This window comes from Nerophis lumbriciformis, linkage group LG32 (genome assembly GCF_033978685.3).
Source record: "Nerophis lumbriciformis linkage group LG32, RoL_Nlum_v2.1, whole genome shotgun sequence".
Lineage (NCBI taxonomy): Eukaryota > Metazoa > Chordata > Actinopteri > Syngnathiformes > Syngnathidae > Nerophis > Nerophis lumbriciformis.
Window position 1 is genome coordinate 24,603,382 of NC_084579.2, and position 27,092 is coordinate 24,630,473.

Below are 27,092 nucleotides of genomic sequence, written 5' to 3' on the forward strand. Positions count from 1 at the left end.
GTGATGCCTGCTGCCACGCTGCTATAAAAAGAGCAAAGAATGTCGACCTGGCCTCACTTTGGGCTGCCAGAGTGTGTGCACAACTTACAAGGACCGAGGGCACTGTGTTAGCTGAGCATGGCCGCTGTTCATCGTCTGGTTATTGTTCGCCATGGGGAGAGCTCCTGGAACCAGGAGAACCGCTTTTGCGGCTGGTTTGACGCAGACCTCAGTGAGAAGGGTATGGAGGAGGCCAAGCGGGGAGCTCAGGCCATCAAGGAGGCTGGCATGAAGTTTGACATCTGCTACACCTCCGTGCTTAAACGTGCCATCAAGACCTTGTGGACCATCATGGAAGGTACGGACCAGATGTGGCTGCCCGTAATCCGTACTTGGCGCCTCAATGAGCGTCACTACGGGGGCCTCACCGGTCTCAACAAGGCCGAGACAGCCGCCAAGCACGGTGAGGAGCAGGTGAAGATCTGGCGTCGCTCCTTCGACATCCCACCACCATCCATGGACAAGGACCACCCCTATCACTCCATCATCAGTGAGGTGAGCCAACAAAAAATCAAACTTCAATGAAATGCTGACTGAACTGCACAACCTACAGTCCAGACGCTATAAGAACCTGAAGGCTGGTGAGCTGCCTACATGCGAATCCCTGAAGGACACCATTGCTCGCGCCCTGCCTTTCTGGAACGACGTCATCGCTCCTGAAATCAAAGCCGGAAAGAACGTTATCATCGCAGCCCACGGCAACAGTCTCCGCGGTATCGTCAAACACTTAGAAGGTGAGTAAGCTAAAGAAAAACATTTATGTCAGAGCTGGGAAGCACACAGAAAGGTTGCAAATATAATTTGCAGTTTAGCCGAGTAAAGACTTAAGACACACACACACACGGTTTCTATTAATAGCAGCTGTGGGCTCAGGGACAAGGGAGACGGTCATGAGTCTGGTTCTCGTTACAGTCACGACCTTTATGTAGGAAGGTTTCAAGGAGTGGACAGACATACACAGGCAGAAGGCCAAATGTCACTTGAATTGTCAAAAATAGGAAGACATAATGTTGTCTTTTGTCCTTCAAGGTACAATTTGTGTATATTAAATATACCCCGTGCAGGTAAATACGGTGTTGGACTTCGAAGTTACTCTTTTCAGCTTTTAGGGTGTCAAATTTCAAAACAAAGTGCCAATTAACAGAATGAATGGGACTAAAGACTGTGCATATTCAACAATCATGTTTTAGTTAATTATTGTTGGCAAATTAAAAAGTCAAAATCATTCTTGTCAACTTTGCTAAATTCCACAGCTTGTGTTTTAGTAAAATTTCCACAAAAAGATGAGCAGTTTGGCTCCCATGTTGTAAAAAAAACAAAAAAAACATATAAAGTCAAAATACATGATAGTAGGTTCGACGCTGCAGGTAAAGGTGCTGTTTGCAAATTTCTCAGAGTAACATTTTTCAAAGCAAAAAAGAACACCACCGGTTAGCGTATGCTACCATGAGTGGTTTAACAGAACACATTTGTTTGACAATTGTCTATATTTTTCACAATTACTAAGTTTATGTAATAAAACATTTTTACCGTCCCGAATGAAATGATCGGTGTTTACGGCGGTCACTCATTCTGTGTCAACACATACAAAAACAGTCCAAGAGAAGCAAAAAACAATTTGTAGTTATTTTGTCATGATTGAATATTAATTTAATGATAGCTAACGCTAACTATCTAAATTGCTATTATTAGCTAACAACACATAAAGCTAATGCGTGTCCATGCGTTACAAACGTGCGTAATTACGTAGGAGATACCGTGGGAGGGCGGGATATGCTGTGCAAAATACATTGGAAAGTTAGCACCCTCTGGGCATCTGTGCAAATGTTGCAAACAGCCCTATTAAGTGTGCAAATGGTGACCACAAAAGTTTTCTGAGGATTTCACAGCAATAATGTATTTATGGCAAATTTGTTTTTTTTCCGTTGTTTTGCTTTGTAGCTGTATGTAGAAATGGCGCCGTTGAAGTGTAAGCTGGTTGCATCAGCTCTGTGCTCTTTTAATGTATTTTATGTCCTTTGTTTGTTTGATATTTCTTTGTTTTTATTGTGTTACCTTATTTTTTATGGATTTTTTGTATCTGCACTGCAACCATATAATTTCCCCATTGTGGGATGAATAAAGTGTATCCTATCCCTAATCACAATTTACTGTAACTTTACAACAAATGACCAAACAATTACGATATCGCTTTATTTCACAGCAATTAACTGTTACTTCCCAATTAAAATACTGTAATTAAAATCATTTGTAATATCACAACTACTGTAAATTAAAACTGATTTGTTTCTCAGACATTGCACACTCTTGTAAATATAAGTATGCTGTTAAACAGAGCGTAACTAACTAAAACAATAGAATTAACCGTTTCGCAGCCTTGAAGTTACAGTAAATTGCTGTAAAGATATAATTTCACAGTAAATTACAGTAAATGTTACTGAGAAAGTGTTGCAATTATTAGACTGTGAATTCACAATGACATTTTACAGTGTAGTCATCATAGCACCAATGCTTTTTGCGCTTGACGCTTATGAGCAGAGCCAGTGCAAAATGCACAACTTCTTGGGTTTGAGCATGTTGCTACATACCCCTTATAGGCTCTAAAATATCTAAGTTTTCTGCAGGAGATCATGACAGGAAAATGGGACATTTTGGGACAATATTGTATGTTTTATTTCACGTGTTCCTTTAAAAATCGAAGAAAATTAGTCAAATCTTTTATTTTGTATTTTTATTCTATCACTCACTGTGTTTTCTCAGGCATGTCCGATGCCGCCATCATGGAGCTAAACCTGCCCACTGGAATCCCCATTGTGTACGAGCTGGACGCCAACCTGAAGCCTGTGAAGCCAATGTCCTTCCTGGGTGATGAGGAGACCGTGAAGAAGGCCATGGAGGCTGTGGCTGCCCAGGGCAAAGTGAAGAAGTAAGGTCTGGCAGATGAGAGACTGTGTCCTTACCTCCCATGCATCCGTCTTTGTCGTCCATTCCAACAGGGGGGGTCACTTTTTAATGGTTAGCCTTGTTTGCTCCACCTGTCAGTTGGAGCAAACAGTCAGTCTAAAAATAACTGCACATCCTTCAGTTGTTTTAAGTTGTGTTCAAGCCCACCACCGTAGCACAAACAATAAAGAAACCATGTTTTTATGTGTCTGGTTCCTTGCAGTCAGGTTCTTTAAAAGTGTATGCCTCATTGCTCGCTTCATTCATTCTCTATTTAGAAATGTGTGGTTTCAGCATAGTGCAAAAGGTGCTGTGAAATCTTATCCAGAGTGTGGCAATGAGGAAGAGGAGTCAGTGGGTTCAGGATGGCAGCGTTCCCATAATGCAGTGACAAAACCGTCTGCAGAGATGAATTTTAAATGATCTCACTGCTTATATTCAAGTAGGAAAAGTACTAAATCCAGAAGTCTATGTATATTTCATACAAATGACCATTTTCCAATTACAATGAAGCGTCACCAGTAAGTAGTTTTAGGGCAATTTCACACTGGCCAGGAGAAATTCTCATGATGAAAAGAAAAAAATCTTACAATTTTGTTTTAACTGGTGACACAGGAAAATAAAACTGAAAGTTGGATTTGATGGGCAGTGTTAGTTTATTGGAAGAAGTGAACTACATATTGCAATAAAATGGCAGCAGGGAACCATGTGGTGAACACACCAGTCACCAGTGTGTGTAGTGGCTTTGCATTGCATCACCACCAGTCAGTAAGTGGTAAAACAAGACATTATTTCGTCCAAGAATGTAATGTGTTTCATTGTGTGTAATTGTAAAAACAAACAAAAAAACTACTTCGAACCAAAAACGAAATAAATAAATAAAAGTTTTTAGGAGGAAATTGTTTAGATTCTCACATTTATCTAAATCTGCACTCTTCAAGTTTTTATATGTATTTGTTTCATTATTTGTTTTAGACTGCCATATTTTTAAACAGAGCTTTCAAGTTCCTTCACCATACTTGATCCTGGTCACACTTGCTTGAGTCCTTATGAAATCCCTTCATCCATCCATCATTTTCAGCCTCTTGTCCTTCTCTTGGGTGCGGGGGTGGCTGGAGCCTATCCCAGCTGCATTCGGGCAGAAGGCGGTGTATACCCTGAACAAGTTTCCACCTCGTCGCAGGGCCAACACAGATAGACAACATTCACACACCAGGGCCAATTTAGTGTTGCCAATCAACCTATCCCCAGGTGCATGTCTTTGGAGGTGGAAGGAACCTTATCAAATCCATTTTTGAAATGTAAATTAAACACCACAAGCTTGGCCATATGCTTAGTGCAGTCAAAGTTCAGAGAGCATCAGTGTTTCGGTCTTTATTGTCCAGGTGTGATGTTGATGGACCTGTGGTTGCTTTGGCAGATGTTTGTCTCCTAAAGGACTTCAAGAAGCTGGGCAGAGACACTATCTTGGTTGGATTCTTCTTGTAAATCACTGCTTTGTGGGCCTGTGCTTTGGACACCTCCACATAGTCTGCAGCGCGAGCCACGTTCTTTTCTATGCTGTTCACCAGCTCCCCCTGGTGGAAAGAAGTAAAATATCAGGCTGGTCTTTCAATAAAAGTAATGCTGTGTAGTAATATGAATTCAGTAGATCTTCACCTGTTTCCGGTATGGCATTTGCTCTGCCATGCATTTGCTCATTCTTTGCTTTGCTTTAAATGGTAAATTATTACTTTTTTAATGGTAAGTTAAATAAAAAGTGGTTTGATGGCGCTATCTGCAGGAGAAATATGAGTGTTGTAGCTGTATATGAAAGAAATGGTGCTGTCTCAAGTCAATTCACAAATTTTTTTAGCAGGAAAATACTTTGACAAGACGTGATGTATTGCATATGCATGTTTTTTTTATACTAAATATATGTTTAAAAAACTTCTGTGTAAAACTACATTTCATTTTTGTCTTTTTAAATGTACGTGCACCCCGGGAGGAACAAGTGGTAGAAAATGGATGGATGAATGGATGGATAAATGTGCGTGCTTTAGTCAGTTTTTTTTTTATTTTCTTGGGAGTGTAACTCCCGTGAATAGCAAAGTTCTACTGCACCACTGCATGAGGTGTCCCAAGATAACTTGTTCACTTCTGATACGATATCTGAACAAAATATACATTTATTATTTTGTAGTGTGTAATAATAGAACAAAATTGATCCATTGAAATTACTCAGACAACAATGGTAAGAAAACGCTGACCTATTTATTATTGTCTGGAATGAACTTGTGGTGTCTTTAGGTTGAAGTGGAGTAGTAATTGTTTTTTAAGGGACACTTAGCATCCACAATAATTCATGAAGTTAAGCTCATTACGCAGTAATTTAAATGATCCGGACAGGTTTTTTTTACTGGATACTTTCTAATAGGCTTCTGCCTTGGAGACTTTGTATCGGTAAGTAGTGTGCAATTGGAATTTAATACTAGTTTATATAGACAAATGTGTTTAAAACTGCAATATTGTTCAATTAGAGACACTTAAGAATGTCTAGCTTTTATGCTATTTTGTGCTTAGCTGTTGTGTAGCTGCTAGCTTCTAGAAGCCAATGCCCTACCATGTTTACCTTTTGTAAATTACTTCACATAAGTACAAGTGAGTACAAACATTGTGTGCTTATTGAAGGACATTTGGATTTTAAGTGGCTGTCCAGCTATGCAAGAATAAACACAGTGCAGGACTGCTTGCATCTGAGATTTTGATTGCAAGATAGATACCAATCTGATACCAATATTGGTTCGGGACACCCATACTGCCTATACATTTCAGCTCTTGACGTACTTAGTTCCTGAGCATGCAAATGTTAAGTGTAGTGCTTTCCCAAATTGACTATAGTGCATCATTCTTTAGGCACAATTAATTTATTCAGAATGCAAGCATTATTTCCTTTCACGAATCAAATTAAGGTGCAGTAGCACACTTTCACCGCTTGATGACGACACTGCAAATACAAAACCAACTGGGGACATATGAGCCATACTTCTGTGTGAATGCACTTATGTACTTAAACTACTAAGTGTATGTACGAAACTGTGCGGATTGTGACAATCAATCGGAATCCTTCTCACCTGAATCTCCAGCAGCAGGGCCGTGTCAGACAAGATCTCGTGCAGCTCTCTGATGCTTGCCTCCAGGCGCACAATGTCCTCATGACGAGACTCTATCTCGCTCAGAGCCTCGCTCGACATACGAGCTTGCAAGCTGATCTGTGGGAAAGATAAGGCATCATTGTGCAACTTTTAGATGGTAACAAACCAAGCCAATAAAAGTCAGGTAGAATTTCTGAAAAGTTCTTAGCTAGGTTAGGTGGAGAACCGTACAACTCACATCTGATATGAAAACGGTCACATTGTCACAGTTGAGCATTTCCTCCATCTCTTCATCTGTGGTCACCTTGTCCACTGAAAACGAGACAAAACATTAAATAACTAGATGTCTAACATAGGTAGTAATATTTGCTCTGTCACAGAAAACATGTGTTGCACACATATTGAGCAGCAACATTTTTTGTGTTTGTACAGTGGAACTGAATGTTGAATGTAGTACAAATCAGTCGTTGTCAAAGTAAAGGCAGAGCTTCACAGTAAACAATAGTTAACGTTAACATGTTAGACCATGACATGTGAAAGTGCATCTGCCAGACTGCCATGCAAACCAAAATCCCATACCAAATTTGCACTTTTGTGTTTTATTGTTTCTTGCGCTGTATACCAACATTGGGTTTACAATTAGGGGTGTAACTTTTGATCGATACATCCATGGATGGATTTATAGTCCTAAATTTTAAGTATATCAATCTGTGCTCAGCAAGTTTGCCTTCCAAGCGATAGATATCGATCCAAAATCATTTTAAAACGGGAATCAATCGATTTTATCGATACTATAAAAAGAAAACATTGGTGTTAAGAATGGCAGACTTTATATGAAGTTTAGCACTTGCAATAATAATGATTTAAACGTTAAGTCTATATTCCCATCTGTGGCGTCACAAACAAAAAGGGCAGATATCTATGGTGGTTGAGAAAAGTCATAACAAACGCAAACGACACAAGACAGTAGTGTAGTTTCTGTTATGTGTGTGTGTCTGTGTGCTTTTAGGAGATGATGCTCTTGTGTGTGTCGTGTGGAAGATTGGCCGACTCGCAGAAACTGCCGGGCATTTCAATATCATAACTTTCAGTTAAAGCACAATTGCAAAAGCCACAATAAATAAAACAACACAACGATGAAGCCGCAACACAACTTTAAGCCACAGAAGACGTGGCCGACAATGGAAGTAACAGCTGTGCAAGTTACCACGACGCACAGACTCTCGGAACAATAAGTCATTTCATGAGAAACAAATAGAAGAGATGGATAAAGGAGGCTGTGGAAATTAGGAAGCGTGGGGCCAACACCATCGACAGGGATCAGGAGACATACATGCTTCTGCACACCTGGGACACCGTCCTTCATTGGCGACACCAGAGCGGAGAACAGATACTGTATAGCCGGGTCGGGGAACTTTATTTAGCAGGTAAATCTACAGTTAAATTGTTGGTTACTGTACTTTTATTGAAAATTGCTTGAATGTTAAAAATGTGAGCAGAAAGTGTTTCGTCTTGTTAATTAAACCTTAAGTGTTGGTTGCACTTTATTCAAATAAGATGTGAATGCATAGGCCATTGTTGTTTACCTGCTTGTTTGTACACATAATTCATTTTTAAATAATTCCCTTACAAGAAATAACAGGAATATAGGAAATGTTACCTACAGTGTCCAGTATTCACTATTTATTTCACTGTCACACTGCTTGATTTTTTTATTTTTTGCTAAAAATGTACTGAATCGATTTCAACTCACTCACTCACAGAATTGTTAAGCTTTCTTCATCTTTCACTTCAAGTAGGGAGAAAGCGGTCTCACTCTGTGCATCGCTCTCAGCACCTGAACGCGTTTAACAGAATTAACTGAACACAGTGAGGCCTCATTTCAGTCAACAATCTTTGTTTCAGTGTGTGGAGAGCGAGACTGCCAGCTTTACAGACACAGGAAGCATGGACAGAGAGCCTCGCGACTCGCTACTAAGCAGTTCCGCAAAGTAACACAAATTAAGAAGAAAAAAATAATTACAAAGCTAAATTGGAATGATATTTCAGCTTTAAATCAGATGGACAATATGAGGCCATCAACACGGACGAACAAACAAGAAGGTCGTGATGGCAACAAAATAAAAGACAATGTCCGACCTAGTTTTTCCAACAAAGAAAAAATGCATTTCAAGATGTTCAGATGATTTCATTTTATGTTTGGTTTGTTAATCTAAGATACCAAAGTTATTTGCCTTCAAGATACAGTACTGTACAACAATTCTACAGTAACGAGAAATAAAAGTTTGTCCTTTACAATGGTTACTTACATTATTATTAAATACTACGATTACATTACATTATAAACACAGTATAGTTTTTATTGGTTATTTCTTCAGTTTATAAAAAGCATGACATAGACAAAATCTCGGAATCTGTCTGCATAAAGCCAAATATTTTTGAAAGTAATTTATTGCATATTGTTCTGTGTGGCACCTTGAGACAAGAATATGTTAATTGACAATCTAAAAGAAACAGTTGGATTATTTTACTGGTAATTTTTGCATTTATGTATACAATATAAAAATCCCAAATCGAATTGCAATTTTGGAGAGAAAAAATCGCAATTAGTTTTTTCCCCAAAATCGTGCAGCCCTGATTGACCGTGCAGAGGACCCGGGGAGGTATTGCCACCATACAGTCAGCATCTACTGAAGTAGCAGCCAGCTCCTGCATCAGCCAGACAATTTCCACAAGGCAGACATCCACCCACAAAAATACGGAGAAGCTACTGATGGTTTTTGTGGCGGAAAAGCAACTTGAAGGAGACGACACAGAGTCTGTTCTCCCAAGTAAAATGACCAGCACCAAGACAAAGCAGTCTGGGAGGACCAGGGGTGAACTACTGCTGTAGCTACGGGGGTGGCCATCCAACAAACCACTTGAAACCAACCTCTCTGCGGTTGATCACTCAAAGTCAAAAGAGTCAAAGTCAGCTTTATTGTAAATTCTTCACAGGTGCAAGGTATACAAAGAATCAAAATTGCGTTTTTCACTGTCCCATGCATAGACAAGACAAGACGAGACACAAATAGTAAAGTGCACGAGCACAACATAATATATCTAACTACCAAAGTAGCAATAAAAAGACAATAATAATAATAATAATAAATGTGCAGGTAGAAGTGGCATAGTACTTTACAAGTATTAAAAAAAGATATAGATGATATGGATGTAAACAATTGTGTTTCAACAGTGTATTTTGAAAAAGTAGTGTATTGTGAAACTTAGACGTATGTTTAATAAGATTGTACATATTTTTAAAAGAATATTTCAAAATTTGTAGCAAACAATGCAATAAAATATTTCAAACATCCTCAAAAATATGCATGTTGTATTTGTAAGTTGGGTTTTTTAGTGCATAAGACAGGTAATAGCAGCAGATGTATGATCTCTAAGGTAAATACTGTACATTATTAGGTTACTTCATAAAACTATTGTATAAAAGTTTGTTTTTCCTTTTTAAAAAGGCATGTTGCATGTTAAAAGTGTGCTATTTTGGGGGACCAAGCATGGATTAAATTCATTTAAAAAAAATTAAATGGGAAAGCTGATTTGAGATATAAGTGTTCTAATTTACGAGCTTGGTCCTACAGTAGTATCAATGGACCTCATAAATACCACTGCAATATTTTTAAATGTATTATTGTCACACTAGTATGATAATTAACGATGCAAAATTGCTACTTCAAAAATTGCCTATACAATGAATAAAAGGTATTAACAATGGTAACTCTGTATGTGCTGATCAATCTGCCACCGATCAGTATTGGACGATTTTCTTGAAAAGGTATGGGATTGGTATTGCCAATTATCCATCCATCCGTCCGTCCGTCCGTCCGTCCGTCCGTCCATCCATCCATCCATTTTCTACTACTTGTCCCTTTCGGTGTCGCGGGGGATGCTGGGGTACACCCTGGACAAGTCGCCACCTCATCGCAGGGCCAACACAGACAACATTCACTGCCTTTTAATGCCGATCACAAAATCTGGCTAATATTGTACTTATTTTTAGTCCCACCGGCAGACAAGCTAGCAGCAAAGTGTGTCTCCTTACACAGTGTGGAGCTGCTTCCTTATAAGTTAATATTAATCACCTCTATTATGGCAAAAAAAACAGCATTTCTTAATATCCTAAGTATCATTATCATGTACCATTATCACTGGAGGACAAGGCCAAACATGTTACACATCGAGAGCAAGCAGAAGCAGGCATGCTAATAGCTAAGCTAACCGCAAAGCTAGCTTGAAACATCAATTAAATAGGTGCTTTATAAAGTTTTAGAAGTGTAAATGGAACCACGTTACAGCATAAAGTAAGCAGCTATTAACAAGAAATTAACATGTAGATTAATAAGAGTCTAGAGAAAGGATAATATAACAACTACTGTTGGTGTGTCAGCAGTGTCGCAGTCAGTACACGACACATAAGAGGAGGTCGGATCAATCCATAAATTGGTGGCGTTGAGACCAAGGGTAGTATCAGTATATTGTCGATACTAGAGTGATTGGATCGATATCGATCAATATATTTTTTTGTTGTTTTTGTTCAAATTCAGGGACTAATTCCCTTAACACAGGAGGAGTGGGGGAAAAATATTTAGTTTTTGATTTTGTTTAGTTATTGTGTACTAATGACATTGTTTTGATCAAATTGTAATAACAGGGAATAAGGAACTAGTTTAAATATTGTGTTGATTTTGTTGCACTGGCAATATCAGTCACCATAAATAACTGTAAATTTATCAATTTAATATAGGTGATCGGTATTGATATCAGCCGACCTCACTCATGGATCATCGGTATCAAAATCGACAGCATAAATCCCTGATCGGAAGATCCCTAATGGACACAGTTTGACCTTAGAAAATATTATTTTCATTTCATAATTTCTAATGGAAACAATTGCTGCAAAATGCAAACACATTTAGGGTAATCAAGTGACCACAGACGTTCCTCTGTAAATGTGATTATGTTTCATAAAATGATCAAATCCGTACTACTTAAATCAAATATTTAGCCATTAAAAAGCAAATTGGAACACAGCAAAGGCTAAATATAACCCGATATTTCTAATTTATAAAGGGCCATTGATTTACGTGAAGCTATTTAAATAAACAGCACATAAGGAAATGTTCCTAACTCACCAATCTGCAGTTGCCTCTGAATATGGGCTTTGCATTTCTCTCGGAAAGCCACCTGTGTCTTATGGTGACTTGTCATGACATCAGCAAAACAGCGAGTCAGGTGTTCGTGCTAATGGAAGGACAACAGCAAGACAGAGAGAAGTCGTTGAGCCAGAGGGGATCATTAAAACATTGTTTGTCGTGACTTTGTCAGGCGTGCACCTGGCTCAGTGAAATACATAAATAGTGCCACCAGACCTGATTCTTCTTAATGCGCTGCATCACAGAGGCACCATCGCCACTGCCATCTACCGGGACACCACCCTGCGATGCTGGAGAGACAGACATGCAAAATGTACCATCAATGCTATATTCATAATAGAAATGAACTATAGATGATTGAGATAAGATTATGCTGGGAGGACTGTTTAATGGCTGTCTTTCTCCACTGTCTGTTTGCTTAACAAATATTTGGTCATTAGTCAGGCTCTGAATGAGGAAGAGCAATGCACTTTGTTATGGTGTTTAACAACGATGGTACACTGTAGAGATGCGCGGATAGGCAATTATTTCATCCGCAACCGCATGACAAAAGTCGTCAACCATCCGCATCCACCCGAATTAACATTTAATCAACACCGCACCCGCCCGTTGTTATATATCTAATATAGACGATGCAAGGCATTAGTGAGGTTATAAAGCTTTTGCCTGTTAAAGAAAGGCGACTGATCCAATGCAGCAATCATCTGGGAGCCGCGCTGAGCGCACCTCTAAGCACGTGGAGGTGCGATGTCCCTCGCACCCGGGCTCGCGCCCGAGGCTTCAGCGCGCACCGCGGCGCCCATCCTACTCGTCGCGGCCTAGCCCTAGCGGCTCTCGCTGCCGGCGACGGCCGGGTATGGGCCCGAAGCTCCAGCGCCATCCATTTTCAGGGCTAGTTGATTCGGCAGGTGGGTTGTTACACACTCCTTAGCGGGTTCCGACTTCCATGGCCACCGTCCTGCTGTCTATATCAACCAACACCTTTTCTGGGGTCTGATGAGCGTCGGCATCGGGCGCCTTAACCCGGAGTTCGGTTCATCCCGCAGCGCCAGTTCTGCTTGCCCCAACCCTTTCGTGAGCGCACTGCGCGCGGAGTGACCCCTGTTACGCGCCCCCGGCAACGGGGTTGGCGGGCAGGTAAGCTGCGCGGGCGGAGCGCGCGGAGTGACCCCTGTTACGAGCCCCCGGCCACGGGGGTGGCGGGCAGGTAAGCAGCTTACCTGCTGCGCGTGACGCCGGCCGCGGCGAAGGCGGACGAGGCGGGGTGTCGTGCGATGGGCCCATTGGTGACCCTGGACGTGCGTCGGGCCCTTCTCGCGGATCACCTCAGCTACGGCTCCCGGTGGGGCCCTCTCGGGGGAAGGGGCCTCGGTCCCGGACCCCGGCGAGGCGTCCCTTCTCCGCTCCGTAAAAGTGTCCATCTCTTTTTTTTTTTCTTCTTCTGTTGTGGCATATGCTGCAGGTGCCTGCTCGTTTTTCGTATGTGGGTAACAACATTTAACTATGTATATATATTTCCGAATTGGTTTAACTGCCACCCGCCTGAATCTATTTAAAATCTAATTTTTTTTTATTTCAACCGCCCGACCCGACCCGCGGATAAAATCTAATTTTTTTTTATTTCAACCGCCCGAACCGCGGATAATCCGCGAACTCCGCGGTTGTGTCCGCAAACCGCGCATCTCTAGTACACTGCCACGCACCTTTAGTGTATGAACTCTAACTTTGTTGCATAAAAAAAATATCAGATGTTTTTACAATTGTGTTACACATCAGCACATGTACTGTAAGTTATTCCAACCCACTCTTTAACTTGGCTCGGAATAAGTTGGCAGCCGTCTTGATCTCGTTGTTCAGCAGTTCCAGCTCCTCTTTGCGTTCTTAAAGGAGGTACACAACAATGATGACAGCAGCACAGAAAAAAGACAACAACTGAGATTTAAAATGCATCTATTTTCTATAGCTTTTCGCTTGCCCTTGTGGATCATAATTTAACACATTCACACCTTTGGTGCAATTAGAGTATTACCTAGCATCCATGGTTTTGGTATGTGGGAGAAAGTCAAAGTACCTGGATAATAAGTACCATGAAAGCACAAAGAAAAAGGAAACTCCAAAAAGTCCAATAAATATTTGCATAATTATCACATTGTAAACTACGTAACTCACAGTTTTGGCTATTACGATTAAAAGAGGGTGATCGTTGGCAATATTAACATTTAAAAAGCAGGCCTGCTGCATATTGAATCAAGCATTATCACAGCCGTGGAGGCAGAAGATCAATAACAGATCATCTTGACGCCCATGCCACAGGCCATTGTGTATGCACACACAGCTCCGTAAACACACCGACTGTTATTAAAGGTGTGGCTGCCTGCACAACACATGCTTTGCTTGTCTCATTGGAGTTGAACTAGCAGGACTAACAGTTGGCTAGCGTGCTAACTGGAGTCTAGAGACACTTTTCCGTCAAGTGCCCACATTAACGTGACATGGTCCCTATCTGAATTATCTGCATATGTGTGTGATTTCAGGGAATGTACTGTATTTTTCGGACTATAAGTCGCTCTGGAGTATAAGTCGCACCTGCCGAAAATGCATAACAAAGAAGGAAAAAAACATATATAAGTCGCACTGGAGTATAAGTCGCATTTTTTGGGGAAATTTATTTGATAAAACCCAATAAATAAAGAATAGTGAACAACAGGCTGAATAAGTGTTTGTTATATGACGCATAAATAACCAACTGAGAACGTGCCTCGTATGTTAACATAACATATTATGGTAAGAGTCATTCAAATAACTATAACATATACAACATGCTATACGTTTACCAAACAATCTGTCACTCCTAATCGCTAAATCCGATGAAATCTTATACGTCTTCTTTCTTACGTGAATGAGCTTAATAATATTATTTGATATTTTACGGTAATGTGTTAATAATTTCACACATAAGTCGCTCCTGAGTATAAGTCGCACCCCCGGTGCTATGAAAAAAACTGCGACTTATAGTCCGAAAAATAGGGTACACATGTATTGATGGGTAATCGTTACACTAAATAAACACGAGTTTTGTATTTTGTTTTAAAATATATATGTTGATGTATACGATCCAATGTTTGATGAGGAAAAGCGTCCAATTGACACATGGGCCAACTGTGGAACGTGGCGTTTTTTTAAGGCCCTGTAAAAAAATGTCAATAATTAAATATACTGCAGCAGTGGATTGTATCTCTATGTTGCATTTTCTACACATTCAACTATTCTTTATAGATGATGTTGGTATTTATTGTATTAAAGTAACATAACATATGTAGTAACCCGGAAGAGCCGAGGAGTGACTGGAAGTGTACGAAGACTGGTGTGTTACGAGAAAGAGAAATCCAAGATGTCTTCTTTATTCTATTTTACCATTAGTCTATAAGGCAAACATGGTGAAAATATTTGTTTACGACGGTAATGTGTTTTTTTCATTGCACATACATATTTACAAGAGTTGTATATGTAACTGTTCACAGTGTTTACTGAGTCCCACTGTCCCTTCGTGTGTAGTGAAGCAAGAGCAATAAGTGCATGTGTAGTACAAGACGTTTGGACTCTCAGAATATTTACAGTATGTAAGTGTGGACATTGGAGTAGTCATCAACAAGTATACACATTACATACGCACACAATTGTTTAGAGGTGTGAATGCCTGTGTGCCTTCATGTGATCTATGCTGAATAGCCAGACCGTCTAACACCCCAATGCACACCAAGCTGCAGCTTTTGAATACTTTAATAATCAAGTAATGCATCTATTAATTGAAAAAAAAGCAAACAAAAAAAAACTATAAGGACTCATTTTAGGGGAAATTGAGAAAATAAAGAAAGCTTTTTTCTGTTTGCCATAACTTTCATTATTTTTTTCTCACAAATGCACGTCATCAACATTTTAAAATGTGTATCCATCCATCCATCTTCTTCCGCTTATCCGAGGTCGGGTCGCGGGGGCAGGAGCCTAAGCAGGGAAGCCCAGACTTCCCTCTCTCCAGCCACTTCGTCCAGCTCTTCCCGGGGGATCCCGAGGCGTTCCCAGGCCAGCCGGGAGACATAGTCTTCCCAACGTGTCCTGGGTCTTCCCCGTGGCCTCCTACCGGTCGGACGTGCCCCAAACACCTCCCGAGGGAGGCGATCGGGTGGCATCCTGACCAGATGCCTCATCTGGCTCCTCTCGATGTGGAGGAGCAGCGGCTTTACTTTGAGCTCCCCACGGATGACAGTGCTTCTCACTCTATCTCTAAGGGAGAGCCCTGCCACCCGGCGGAGGAAACTCATTTCGGCCGCTTGTACCCGTGATCTTGTCCTTTCGGTCATAACCCAAAGCTCATGACCATAGGTTAGGATGGGAACGTAGATCGACCGGTAAATTGAGAGCTTTGCCTTCCGGCTCAGCTCCTTCTTCACCACAACGGATCGATACAGCGTCCGCATTACTGAAGATGCCGCACCGATCCGCCTGTCGATCTCACGATCCACTCTTCCCTCACTCGTGAACAAGACTCCGAGGTACTTGAACTCCTCCACTTGGGGCAGGGTCTCCTCCCTAACCCGGAGATGGCACTCCACCCTTTTCCGGGCGAGAACCATGGACTCGGACTTGGAGGTGCTGATTCTCATCCCAGTCGCTTCACACTCGGCTGCAAACCGATCCAGCGAGAGCTGAAGATCCTGGCCAGATGAAGCCATCAGGACCACATCATCTGCAAAAAGCAGAGACCTAATCCTGCACCCACCAAACCGGATCCCCTCAACGCCTTGACTGCGCCTAGAAATTCTGTCCATAAAAGTTATGAACAAAATCGGTGACAAAGGCAGCCTTGGCGGAGTCCAACCCTCACTGGAAACGTGTCCGACTTACTGCCGGCAATGCGGACCAAGCTCTGACACTGATCATACAGGGAGCGGACCGCCAAAATCAGACAGTCCGATACCCCATACTCTCTGAGCACTCCCCACAGGACTTCCCGAGGGACACGGTCGAATGCCTTCTCCAAGTCCACAAAGCACATGTAGACTGGTTGGGCAAACTCCCATGCACCCTCAAGGACCCTGCCGAAAGTATAGAGCTGGTCCACAGCTCCACGACCAGGACGAAAACCACACTGTTCCTCCTGAATCAGAGGTTCGACTATCCGGCGTAGCCTCCTCTCCAGTACACCTGAATAGACCTTACCGGGAAGGCAGAGGAGTGTGATCCCACGATAGTTCGAACACACCCTCCGGTTCCCCTTCTTAAAGAGAGGAACCACCACCCCGGTCTGCCAATCCAGAGGTACCGCCCCCAATGTCCACGCGATGCTGCAGAGTCTTGTCAACCAAGACAGCCCCACAGCATCCAGAGCCTTAAGGAACTCCGGGCGGATCTCATCCACCCCCGGGGCCTTGCCACCGAGGAGCTTTTTAACTACCTCAGCAACCTCAGCCCCAGAAATAGAAGAGCCCACCACAGATTCCCCAGGCACTGCTTCCTCATAGGAAGACGTGTTGGTGGGATTGAGGAGGTCTTCGAAGTATTCTCTCCACCGATCCACAACATCCGCAGTCGAGGTTAGCAGAACACCATCCTCACCATACACGGTGTTGAAAGTGCACTGCTTCCCCTTCCTGAGGCGGCGGATGGTGGTCCAGAATCGCTTCGAAGCCATCCGGAAGTCGTTTTCCATGGCTTCCCCGAACTCCTCCCATGTCCGAGTTTTTGCCTTCGCAACCGCTGAAGCCGCACACCGCTTGGCCTGTCGGTACCTGTCCGCTGCCTCAGGAGTCCTATGAGCCAAAAGAACCCGATAGGACTCCTTCTTCAGCTTGACGGCATCCCTCACCGCCGGTGTCCACCAACGGGTTCTAGGATTACCGCCACGACAGGCACCAACTACCTTACGGCCACATCTCCAATCAGCTGCCTCGACAATAGAGGCGCGGAACATGGTCCACTCGGACTCAATGTCCAGCACCTCCCTCGTGACATGTTGAAAGTTCTTCCGGAGGTGGGAATTGAAACTCTCTGACAGGAGACTCTGCCAGACGTTCCCAGCAAACCCTCACAATGTGTTTGGGCCTGCCAGGTCTGTCCGGCATCCTCCCCCACCATCGCAGCCAACTCACCACCAGGTGGTGATCGGTTGAAAGCTCCGCCCCTCTCTTCACCCGAGTGTCCAAAACATGAGGCCGCATATCCGATGACACAACTACAAAGTCGATCATGGAACTGCGGCCTAGGGTGTCCTGGTGCCAAGTGCACATATGGACACCCTTATGGTGTTCATTATGGACAATCTGTGACGGGCACAAAAGTCCAATAACAAAACACCACTCGGGTTCAGATCCGGGCGGCCATTCTTCCCAATCACGCCTCTCCAGGTTTCACTGTCGCTGCCAACATGAGCATTGAAGTCCCCCAGTAGAACGAGGGAATCACCCGGGGGAGCACTCTCAAGTACTCCCTCGAGCGAATCCAAAAAGGGTGGGTACTCTGAGCTGCCGTTTGGCGCGTAAGCGCAAACCACAGTCAGGACCCGTCCCCCCACCCGAAGGCGGAGGTAAGCTACCCTCTCGTCCACCGGGTTGAACTCCAACGTGCAGGCTCTGAGGCAGGGGGCAACAAGAATTGCCACCACAAAGTCGCCTCTCATTGCCAGCAACGCCAGAGTGGAAGAGAGTCCAGCCCCTCTCGAGAGAACTGGTTCCAGAGCCCTTGCTGTGCATCGAAGTGAGCCCAACTATATCTAGCCGGAACTTCTCGACCTCGCGCACTAGCTCAGGCTCCTTCCCCCCCAGCGAGGTGACGTTCCACGTCCCAAGAGCTAGCTTCTGTAGCCGAGGATCGGACCGCCAAGTGCCCTGCCTTCGGCTGCCGCCCAACTCACACTGCACCCGACCTCCATGGCCCCTGCTATGGGTCAACATTTTAAAATGTGTACATTAACGATAACAAAAAAATACAACTCAGCTGTACGTCGCTACACAGATCACAACAATTTTTATTAGTTACACCTAATAATTGAATAATTGAAGCAACAGAATAAAAATCGAAACTTTTTTCTAATCGATTAATCCAATCCATTGTTAACTCAAAATAATTGTGATTTATCGCATATATATTTTTTCATCATATAAGTGTACCTACACAAATTAAGTTATTAATACCATGACAGGACAATTGGTTTGCTTTAATGAAATGTTCAACATTATGCTTTTTTAAACATTACAGCTAAACACAAAATGGACATAAACACACTGAATGACAACAAAAAATGACTTGTAGGTGTTGTCTTGGCTAAATTAGTATTTTGTAGAATTAGTTTGTATTCCTGCTGTAGGAGCACTTGCATTCAGAGGAGCTACACCATGTTTAGAATCTAATGTCACTCATTCATAACACAAAACGCGGATTGTTACAATCATGGTTTGCTTGGACCCTGTATCGATCCGTTGTGGTAAAGAAGGAGCTGTGCCGGAAGGCAAAGCTCTCAATTTACTGGTCGATCTACGTTCCCATTCTCACCTATGGTCATGAGCTTTGGGTTATAACCGAAAGGACAAGATCACGGGTACAAGCGGCGGAAATGAGCTTCTTCCGTCGGGTGGCGAGGCTCTCCCTTAAGAGATAGGGTCAGAAGCTCTGTCATTCAGGAGGAGCTCAAAGTAAAGCTGCTGCTCCAGGAGCCAGATGAAGTAGTTAGGGCATCTGGTAAGGATGCCCCCTGGACGCCTCAAACGGGAGTTTAAGGTGGCTGGGGAGAAGGAAGTCTGGCATCTCTGCGTAGGCTGCTGCCCCCGCGACCCGACCTCGGATAGGCGCAAGAAGATGGATGGACGGTTTGATTGTCAAAGTTGTTTGGTAATGTAAAATGTGATATTTTTACCTAAATAAATGCTTCTGATATTCTGTACATTACATGTTGCACAAGTTAATGCTATTTGTTATGCTGCATGACAATGTCTTAACCTTCTTTATTTAATAAATAAATTGTAATATTCAGATGCTAAACATTCTATAATGGAGGATTATCAACCAGAGCATGTTACTAAAGAATATACACTTTATTTCAATCTGCGACAAAATTTCCCCCTCTGATGTACTAGCATTTATTTAAGTAGAAATATCACAGATTACATTAAAAAACATATTTGACAATCAAAGCATGATTGTAATGTAAGACATTTTTCATTTTGTTACTGAAGTTAGAACGAATGTAAAGCGTAGCGCTTTCATTGTGAAGCCACAAGTGTGTGATTGGTTTGAGAAGGTGTTTTGATAAGTTTTGACATTGTGACAAGAACAAACACTATTAAAGACTTCATGCCTGTCTTTCCTTCCTGCAGAGTTTATCCCCATGTTACTATAGCAGATAGTGTAACAAGCTACATTGCGTTATTAATGCACTCAACTTTATTATTAAAGACTTCATGCCTCTGTCTTTCCTTTCTGCAGATAATTTACCGTCATGTTACTATACCAGATAGTGTCACTAGCTACATTATGTGTTGTAAATGCACTCAACAGGGACGGCGTGGCGCAGTGGAAGAATGGCCGTGCGCGACCCGAGGGTCCCTGGTTCAATCCCCACCTAGTACCAACCTCGTCATGTCCGTTGTGTCCTGAGCAAGACACTTCACCCTTGCTCCTGATGGGTGCTGGTTAGCGCCTTGCATGGCAGCTCCCTCCATCAGTGTGTGAATGTGTGTGTGAATGGGTAAATGTGGAAGTAGTGTCAAAGCGCTTTGAGTACCTTGAAGGTAGAAAAGCGCTATACAAGTACAACCCATTTATCATTTATCATTTATTTATAACTGTAATCCAAACACAAAAGTGAAGCTCCTTTTCTCTGCAAGCTACATAGGGCGCCAGCACGCTTTTGCTCGAGTAATGTCGTCTAACGGCGATCAAAGATAAAATAGTCTGGTCTTCTCGGGAGAACGAACTGCCATGGCTTTGGACAGGGGATTTCATTGATATACCATTTTCTTTGTACATTTCTGCTCGCGATTTTGTAGCTTGTGGCTCAACAGTAAGTGAACGCCATTCCGTTTTTCCCACGCTACGGAATGGACTGAGGGTTACAAAAGAGTTAGGACGCATGCGCGTACAAAATTAGTGCCGTTAAAGGAACTTAAATTTACTGCGTTATTATTGCGTCGACTTTGACGGCCCTAAAAAAACATATCAATTGTTGTCTTTCCAACGCAGGACAAAACACTACACAATTGTTTTTCTACTGGTCAGTTCCCAGTCTTCTCCTTAAAGGGAAATTGCACTTGTTTGGTTATATTGCCTATCATTCACAGGCTATATGTAAGACAGGATCACATACTTTTTCTTTTTTATATGCATTCTAAATATTACATAAATGCGATCAAAAGTCTGCTTACATTCGAGCTTATGGGAGCCGTTCTATCCTGGCTATGAAGCCCTTAAAGGAACATCCAGGTATATATACATAATGTAAGTATATATGTAATGTAGTAACAGGTACGTTCATAACATTTTGTATTAACGTATTTGGATAATTATAAGCATACGCATCTCAACGTTTGCTTTGTTTTCAACATCTCTGATTATTACTCGCTGTAGACTTCATGGGAGCTAACAAACATAATAAAACATGACTTACTCTGCAACGTCTGCTGTCATTAGGATGCCAACTGAAATAATTTTCGCAACGAAAAGGGGGGTGGAACCAAGCGTTTCTTTTTTATGTCGTTCTCACCATTTCCGTGTCTAAATTGGCTGTCAAAGTGTACCAACACCTGGATTGTCCTTCGACAATCCAGGTGAGAGGCATGATTTATGATCTACAATAAACTTCCACGAGCAGGGAAGTGAGGAAACAGCAGACCACTCGACGTAAACATAGGCACATATGCTAGTGATCACGGCGCTGCTATAAATAGTTTGTCTGCGTTAGCGCTTCTAATAACAATATCACTAATACTTGGTTAACATTCAAGTTACAAAGTGTAAATGGAGCATTATTTTTGGATGTTTTTTCATTGTGTTTTATTGGCGTAATAGACGATCTCCCATTGGCTCCGCTGTAAACTGACTTTTATTTACGAGTTACAATGCATTAAAAAAAACATCTGTCATCATGTCTTTCATAATGATTGTGAACAATAGGCAATATTCCAAAAAAAGTGCAGTTCCCTTTAAATAGAAACTTCCGGTTCGGAAATGTGAAAAACATCGTTTTATGTTTAATTTTTCAGTATCTGCTAACTTTTTTTTGTTATATGGAAAATAAAATGATAATCCAAACCGTATTTTCCCCGCTCTTCGACACTGAAAAAGAATAACACTGTTTTTTTCAATTGTATTTTTTGTATTTCAAAATGAAATTCAAATAAACCAATCGTTTTTTTCAATTCCTATTTCATTTATGAAAATAAAATTCAACGACAAAAACATGCACTGACCTGATTTGTAGTCTTGAAAGTGTTTTGTTAAATTCTGTATTGTAGTGCTTTAATCGCCAGCAGATACTAGCATGGGTGTGACAGGCTTTATTTATGTTGTGTGTTGACAAAACACAAACAAGGTGTCTAGTTAGCGTTGTAAAAAGTAACTTTAGCGTATAATTCTTACTCTTGTCAGGTTTTGATAAGGCAAGGATGGCACTTTGTCTTTTCTCTACTTCCGCCACTTGACAGGACATCTTTTGTAAGAGGCTTCCCAACTCTCCTACCTGCACAGACAGACAGTTGAAAGTGGGAAACGACAAACGCATGAACATCTTCAAACACTTACCGTTTTGAAAAACTCCTCCATGATGTAAGTCCCTCTGGTTGCATCTGCCATGTCATTAAATCACGATTGCATTGTTGCTGAAAGTAGCAAATTAGCCGCCATAAAATGCCACCACCTGTTCGATACAACAGGGAAGCCAAATGCCAGCTTATCCCAATCTTGTTGCTATATTCCTCCGCTTCTGTTATTTTCAAAGCAGCTGACTGAATCTGTTCTTTGTGAAGTTACTTGTAAACCAGATAGTCACATAAACACCCAAAATTCGTGTAGAAGACCTGGACGACGACCCTTGTTGTTGTAGGCTAACTTAGCTAAAATCGCACACCTGCACAGAATGAGCGCGTTCACGACGTAAGCGCGGTCGTGCCAAGAAGCAAACAAGAACATTGACCTCCGTCAAACTGACTGACTACCCACAAGGTTAAAAAGAGCAAATTATGTAGTACGACATATTCAAAACACTACCTCCATGGCAGCATTATGACTTGCGGCTTTGTTTTGTATCTTTTACCTGTGCTCGCGTTCACAAAAGGGGGCGGAAGTATGGTGCATTCAAGTAAACCCAGGAATTTCTAAAGACAAATAGTGCAACTGTATTATATAGTTCACCTGTGAGATCTGCTGGGGGAATTTTGTGACATAACCGTTATGTGTGAAGTAATACATTGACATGTACTAATAAAAAAAACGTGTCGTGTGTTTTATATTTTGGTTCGCGCTGAGATCTGACTTTCTCCTATTTACCAGCAGTCATTAAATCAGCATTTGGCATCAGGTGACGTCACACGCTGCAGCCAAACACTGAGCCTATTGCTTTACACATTGCTACATACAGTCGTGGTCACAAGTTTACATACACTTGTGAAGGACTAATGTCATGGCTGTCTTGAGTTTCCAATAAATTCTACAACTCTTATTTTTTTGTGATAGAGTGATTGGAGCACATACTTGTATTGTGGCCAAACAGCTCAATTTTTGTTTAATCTGACCACAGAACTTTCCTCCAGGTTTTATCTTTGTCCACGTGATGTCAGATGAAACAAAAATTGAGCTATTTGGCCACAATACCCAGCAATATATTTGGAGGAGAAAAGGTGAGGCCTTTAATCCCAGGAGCACCAAACCTACTGTCAGGCGTGGTGGTAGTATTATGCTCTGGGCCTGTTTTGCTGCCAATGGACCTGGTGCTTTACAGAGAGTAAATGGGACAATGAAAAAGGAGGATTACCTCCAAATTCTTCAGGACAACCTAAAATTATCAGCCCGGAGGTTGGGTCTTGGGCGCAGTTGGGTGTTCCAACAGGACAATGACCCCAAACATACGTCAAAAGTGGTAAAGGAATGGCTAAATCAGGCAAGAATTAAGGTTTTAGAATGGCCTTCCCAAAGTCCTGACGTAAACTTGTCGACAATGCTGAAGAAAGTCCATGTCAGAAAACCAACACATTTAGCTGAACTGCACCAGTTCTGTCAAGAGGAGTGGTCAAAAATTCAACCAGAAACTTGTGGATGGCTACCAAAAGTGCCTTATTGCAGTGAAACTTGCCAAGGGACATGTAACCAATTATTAACATTGCTGTATGTATACTTTTGACCCAGCAGATTTGGTCACATTTTCAGTAGACAAATAATAAATTCATAAAAGAACCAAACTTCATGAATGTTTTTTGTGACCAACAAGTATGTGCTCCAATCACTCTATCACAAAAAAATAAGAGTTGTAGAAATTATTGGAAACTCAAGACAGCCATGACATTCATCGGCGGTCACTCGAACGAGTATGACGATTCTCCTGGTAGGGGTATATCTCTTTATGGAGGATGCCTGTGCGTGACTTTGTTTTACGTGGGGAGACTGGTGCACAGACAGTCACCACACGATCCTTGACAGAATCGGGTCAGGGTCCAGTGGCATGGAGTCCAAGACGACTGGAGACCCTTTTCTGCTGCAGCCTTCTCCTGCCATCGCAGCCGTTGTGGTAGTTCTTAAAACTACCGTCTTCCGCCTGCTCCGCCGTTGATTTCTTCACCGTATCCCTGGCTAGGGGGCAGTCAGGTACTAGGCCTTGGCCAAAGGCCACCTGGGGTAACAGTAGTAAAGGGGTTAACCTCCTAGTGCCCCAAGACCCCATAGAGGAGCCTCCACTGCCGGATGCACTTTAACGTCATGCCCAGGACACTATGTTCTTTACAAGTGTATGTAAACTTTTGACCACGACTGTATATATATTTTGCATTCTACTTTAGTGGCTTTATTGAGTTTACAACCCCCTGGCGCTGTTTTGTACTTTTTTTGTATTGTTTCTGTACTTGTTTTGATTATTATTATTTGTTTGTTTGTAAATGTTGAATATTATAAATAAAGGTTTATAAAAAAAAATTAATAAAAAAATTACACATATCTACATATTGGTTGGTAGGTGGCGACTTGTCCAGAGTTTACCCCACATTCCGCCCGAATGCAGCTGGGATAGGCTCCAGCCAACCCTGCGACCCCGAAAGGAACAACTAGAAAATGGATGGATTGATGGGGTTGGTAGGCTGAGGTTTTTTTTCAAACATGTATACAGTTTCAATATGAGATATCACATATTTTCCATATTTTCATTTCTCATATCCGAAAAAAAAGTATAGGAATCAGCAAAATTCCCTATTTAATTTCCTGTTCTCAATTCGTAACACAATTTACATTAATGATTACTCAGTATGAAATTATAAAACACAAATATTTAAAATATATTTTATTATTGAAATGTATCTGGCACAGGGGGGTGTATATTTACTGTTCTCAGACTGTGGTACGTGGTTCACCTATAGAATCACTTGATTAAAGTACAATGTTTTATTTTCCCATGTTCAAACACAGTGTTACTGTTCAAACTGTGTGTAATGTTACAGTGGCCAAGAATATTACATGTACTTGTTAAATAAAACCTCTGCCTTTTTAAATGATTACTTAGCCCTATTATGATACTGTATTTTAATGTTGGTCATTATGGTGGCACTTGGAGAACAAAGTGTTTTCTGAGGTGGTACTTGATGAAAAAAGTTTGAGAACCACTGCTTTAGCATTTTGATATTCATTTGATGTCCACCTTGCTGTATTGTATTGATTCATTGTTTTTATTGTTTTTGTGTACCTTTTACTGTGGAATGTACAAATAAATCCACAAAGTCGTTGTTGATATAATGTCTTCCATGTGTTAGTTCCAGCAATAAATGTGTACAAAGTCCAAAATACAAAAAATATCTCAGATGCAAAACAACAAACAAATATTCAAGTAAAATAAATGTTGAAAGAAAAGTACATGTTGTTTCAATAGTTTGCAATACAACAAGGTAACACTTTATCTTTCTGGTGATGTGAATCATGTTCCACAAAACATTGACTACATTATGTGTTTTAAACTTATAGTTGACACACAGTGCAGAGAGCAGCAGACCGACCTAGTAGTAAAACATATGTTGATAATAATAACTAATAAACAAGATTTGTCTCTCAGTAAATGTGTACATTTTTTAGTCTTAAAAAAAAAAAAAAGACATGCGTCATGGCAAATTATGTGATGATGTCATATTGGGCACGCCCCCACCACACATCTGGGCAATATATTGTCAATGTGTGGGAAACACTGTAGTGGAATTTGATGGATGGTCTGATTCTGACTGGCTTTTTTCCTCTTTTTTTCCCTGCTGAATGGAGAAGCTGCAATTCTAAAATATGCCCACTAAGTGGCAGCATATAACATCTACTAAGTGAGCAAGTCCAGTCAATTATGTCTCTGGCCTATATCGTGTGTGTGTGTGTGTGTGTGTGTGTGTGTGTGTGTGTGTGTGTGTGTGTGTGTGTGTGTGTGTGTGTGTGTGTGTGTGTGTGTGTGTGTGTGTGCGGGTTACTGTGTGCGTGCCTGTGTGTGCAAGCCTGTGTGTGTGTGAATGTATGTGTGTGTGTGTGTAGATTTGTAAATTTAGCTGTCACACAAGCAAGATAAGAAATAAGCAAAGCAAATAACACACGTGCTAAAATTATCGTTCCATAATGAGGCCTACCACTGTGACATATGTGGATGTTACTTTCACTGTGACATTCAGGCTACAGACATACTAACATGGCATTGTAATATTAGAAGGATGACATTTCAACTTTTTTCTCTCTGAGCTGCCACCTTATCGTGGTAGAGGAGTTTGCGTGTCTCAATGATCCTAGGAGCCAGGGCCGGCCCGTGGCATAGGCCGTATAGGCAAATGCTAAGGGCGCCGTCCATCAGGGGGCGCCATGCCAGTGCCACAAATGTTGGAGAAAAAAGTTGTTACTATTATTTCTAAATACAAAAAATAATCCCACGTTAATTAAAATGCAAAGTAAAGCCTATTTAATAGAAATATTATTTGTTACAACATTACGCCCCCCCCTCCCCCCCCCCGCACGGTGCGCCCCCTCCCTTCCCGTATCATGACTCTTTTTGGACGTCACCACATCAAAAAATCAACACAAGATGTCAAAACGGCCAAAACTGTCAGGTGCCCAGGGAAGAAAAAAGAGAAAAGAAGAGGAGAAACGAGAAAAGACAGAGGTAGCAGGTAGGTAACGTTAGCCTACATTAAATTATTTGTCTGTTACAGAATGTGATAGTAACCTGGCTTTTTAGCATTAAGCTAATGTTACATGATTCGGCAATTGCTAATCAATAAATAGCTAGTTCTGTTTTAACGTCGGGTTAATATTGTGGAGGGGGCTAAATTGTTATGGAAAATAATAATGTAACGTTAGGTAATTACAGTACTCCCACCTTACATTCCTCAGGGACATTTGTATTAGATCTTTTAAGCAGGTGTTTTTTGTTTACATTATTGCCTTCTGGTTAGCTAATGTTTGCCCTGCAGGTAATAGTCACTTTTCCACCCCTTTATATATTAGGTATAGTTGTAAGTAAAAAAAAAGGTCAAAGACAAAGCTATTCGGGTTCTTGTGAGTATATACA

The 27,092-nt window shown here is 41.6% G+C and overlaps 2 protein-coding genes across 2 annotated transcripts; one reads left to right on the forward strand and one right to left on the reverse strand.

Moving 5' to 3' along the window:
* Nucleotides 1–66: 66 nt before the first annotated feature.
* pgam2 (phosphoglycerate mutase 2 (muscle)) lies at nt 67–3,186 on the forward strand. Its single transcript, XM_061926871.1, has 3 exons — nt 67–534; nt 593–773; nt 2,800–3,186. Exons 1-3 carry the CDS (start codon nt 118–120, stop codon nt 2,967–2,969), a joined length of 768 nt encoding a protein of 255 aa, XP_061782855.1. The 5' UTR covers nt 67–117; the 3' UTR covers nt 2,970–3,186.
* A 421-nt stretch (nt 3,187–3,607) lies between these two features.
* On the reverse strand, nt 3,608–22,880 carry LOC133574666 (syntaxin-2-like). The gene is made up of 8 exons (XM_061926870.2): nt 22,112–22,880; nt 21,950–22,049; nt 13,129–13,203; nt 11,540–11,613; nt 11,303–11,411; nt 6,355–6,428; nt 6,096–6,233; nt 3,608–4,559 (listed from the first exon to the last, which is right to left on the reverse strand). Exons 1-8 carry the CDS (start codon nt 22,160–22,162, stop codon nt 4,332–4,334), a joined length of 849 nt encoding a protein of 282 aa, XP_061782854.1. The 5' UTR covers nt 22,163–22,880; the 3' UTR covers nt 3,608–4,331.
* Nucleotides 22,881–27,092: the final 4,212 nt, after the last annotated feature.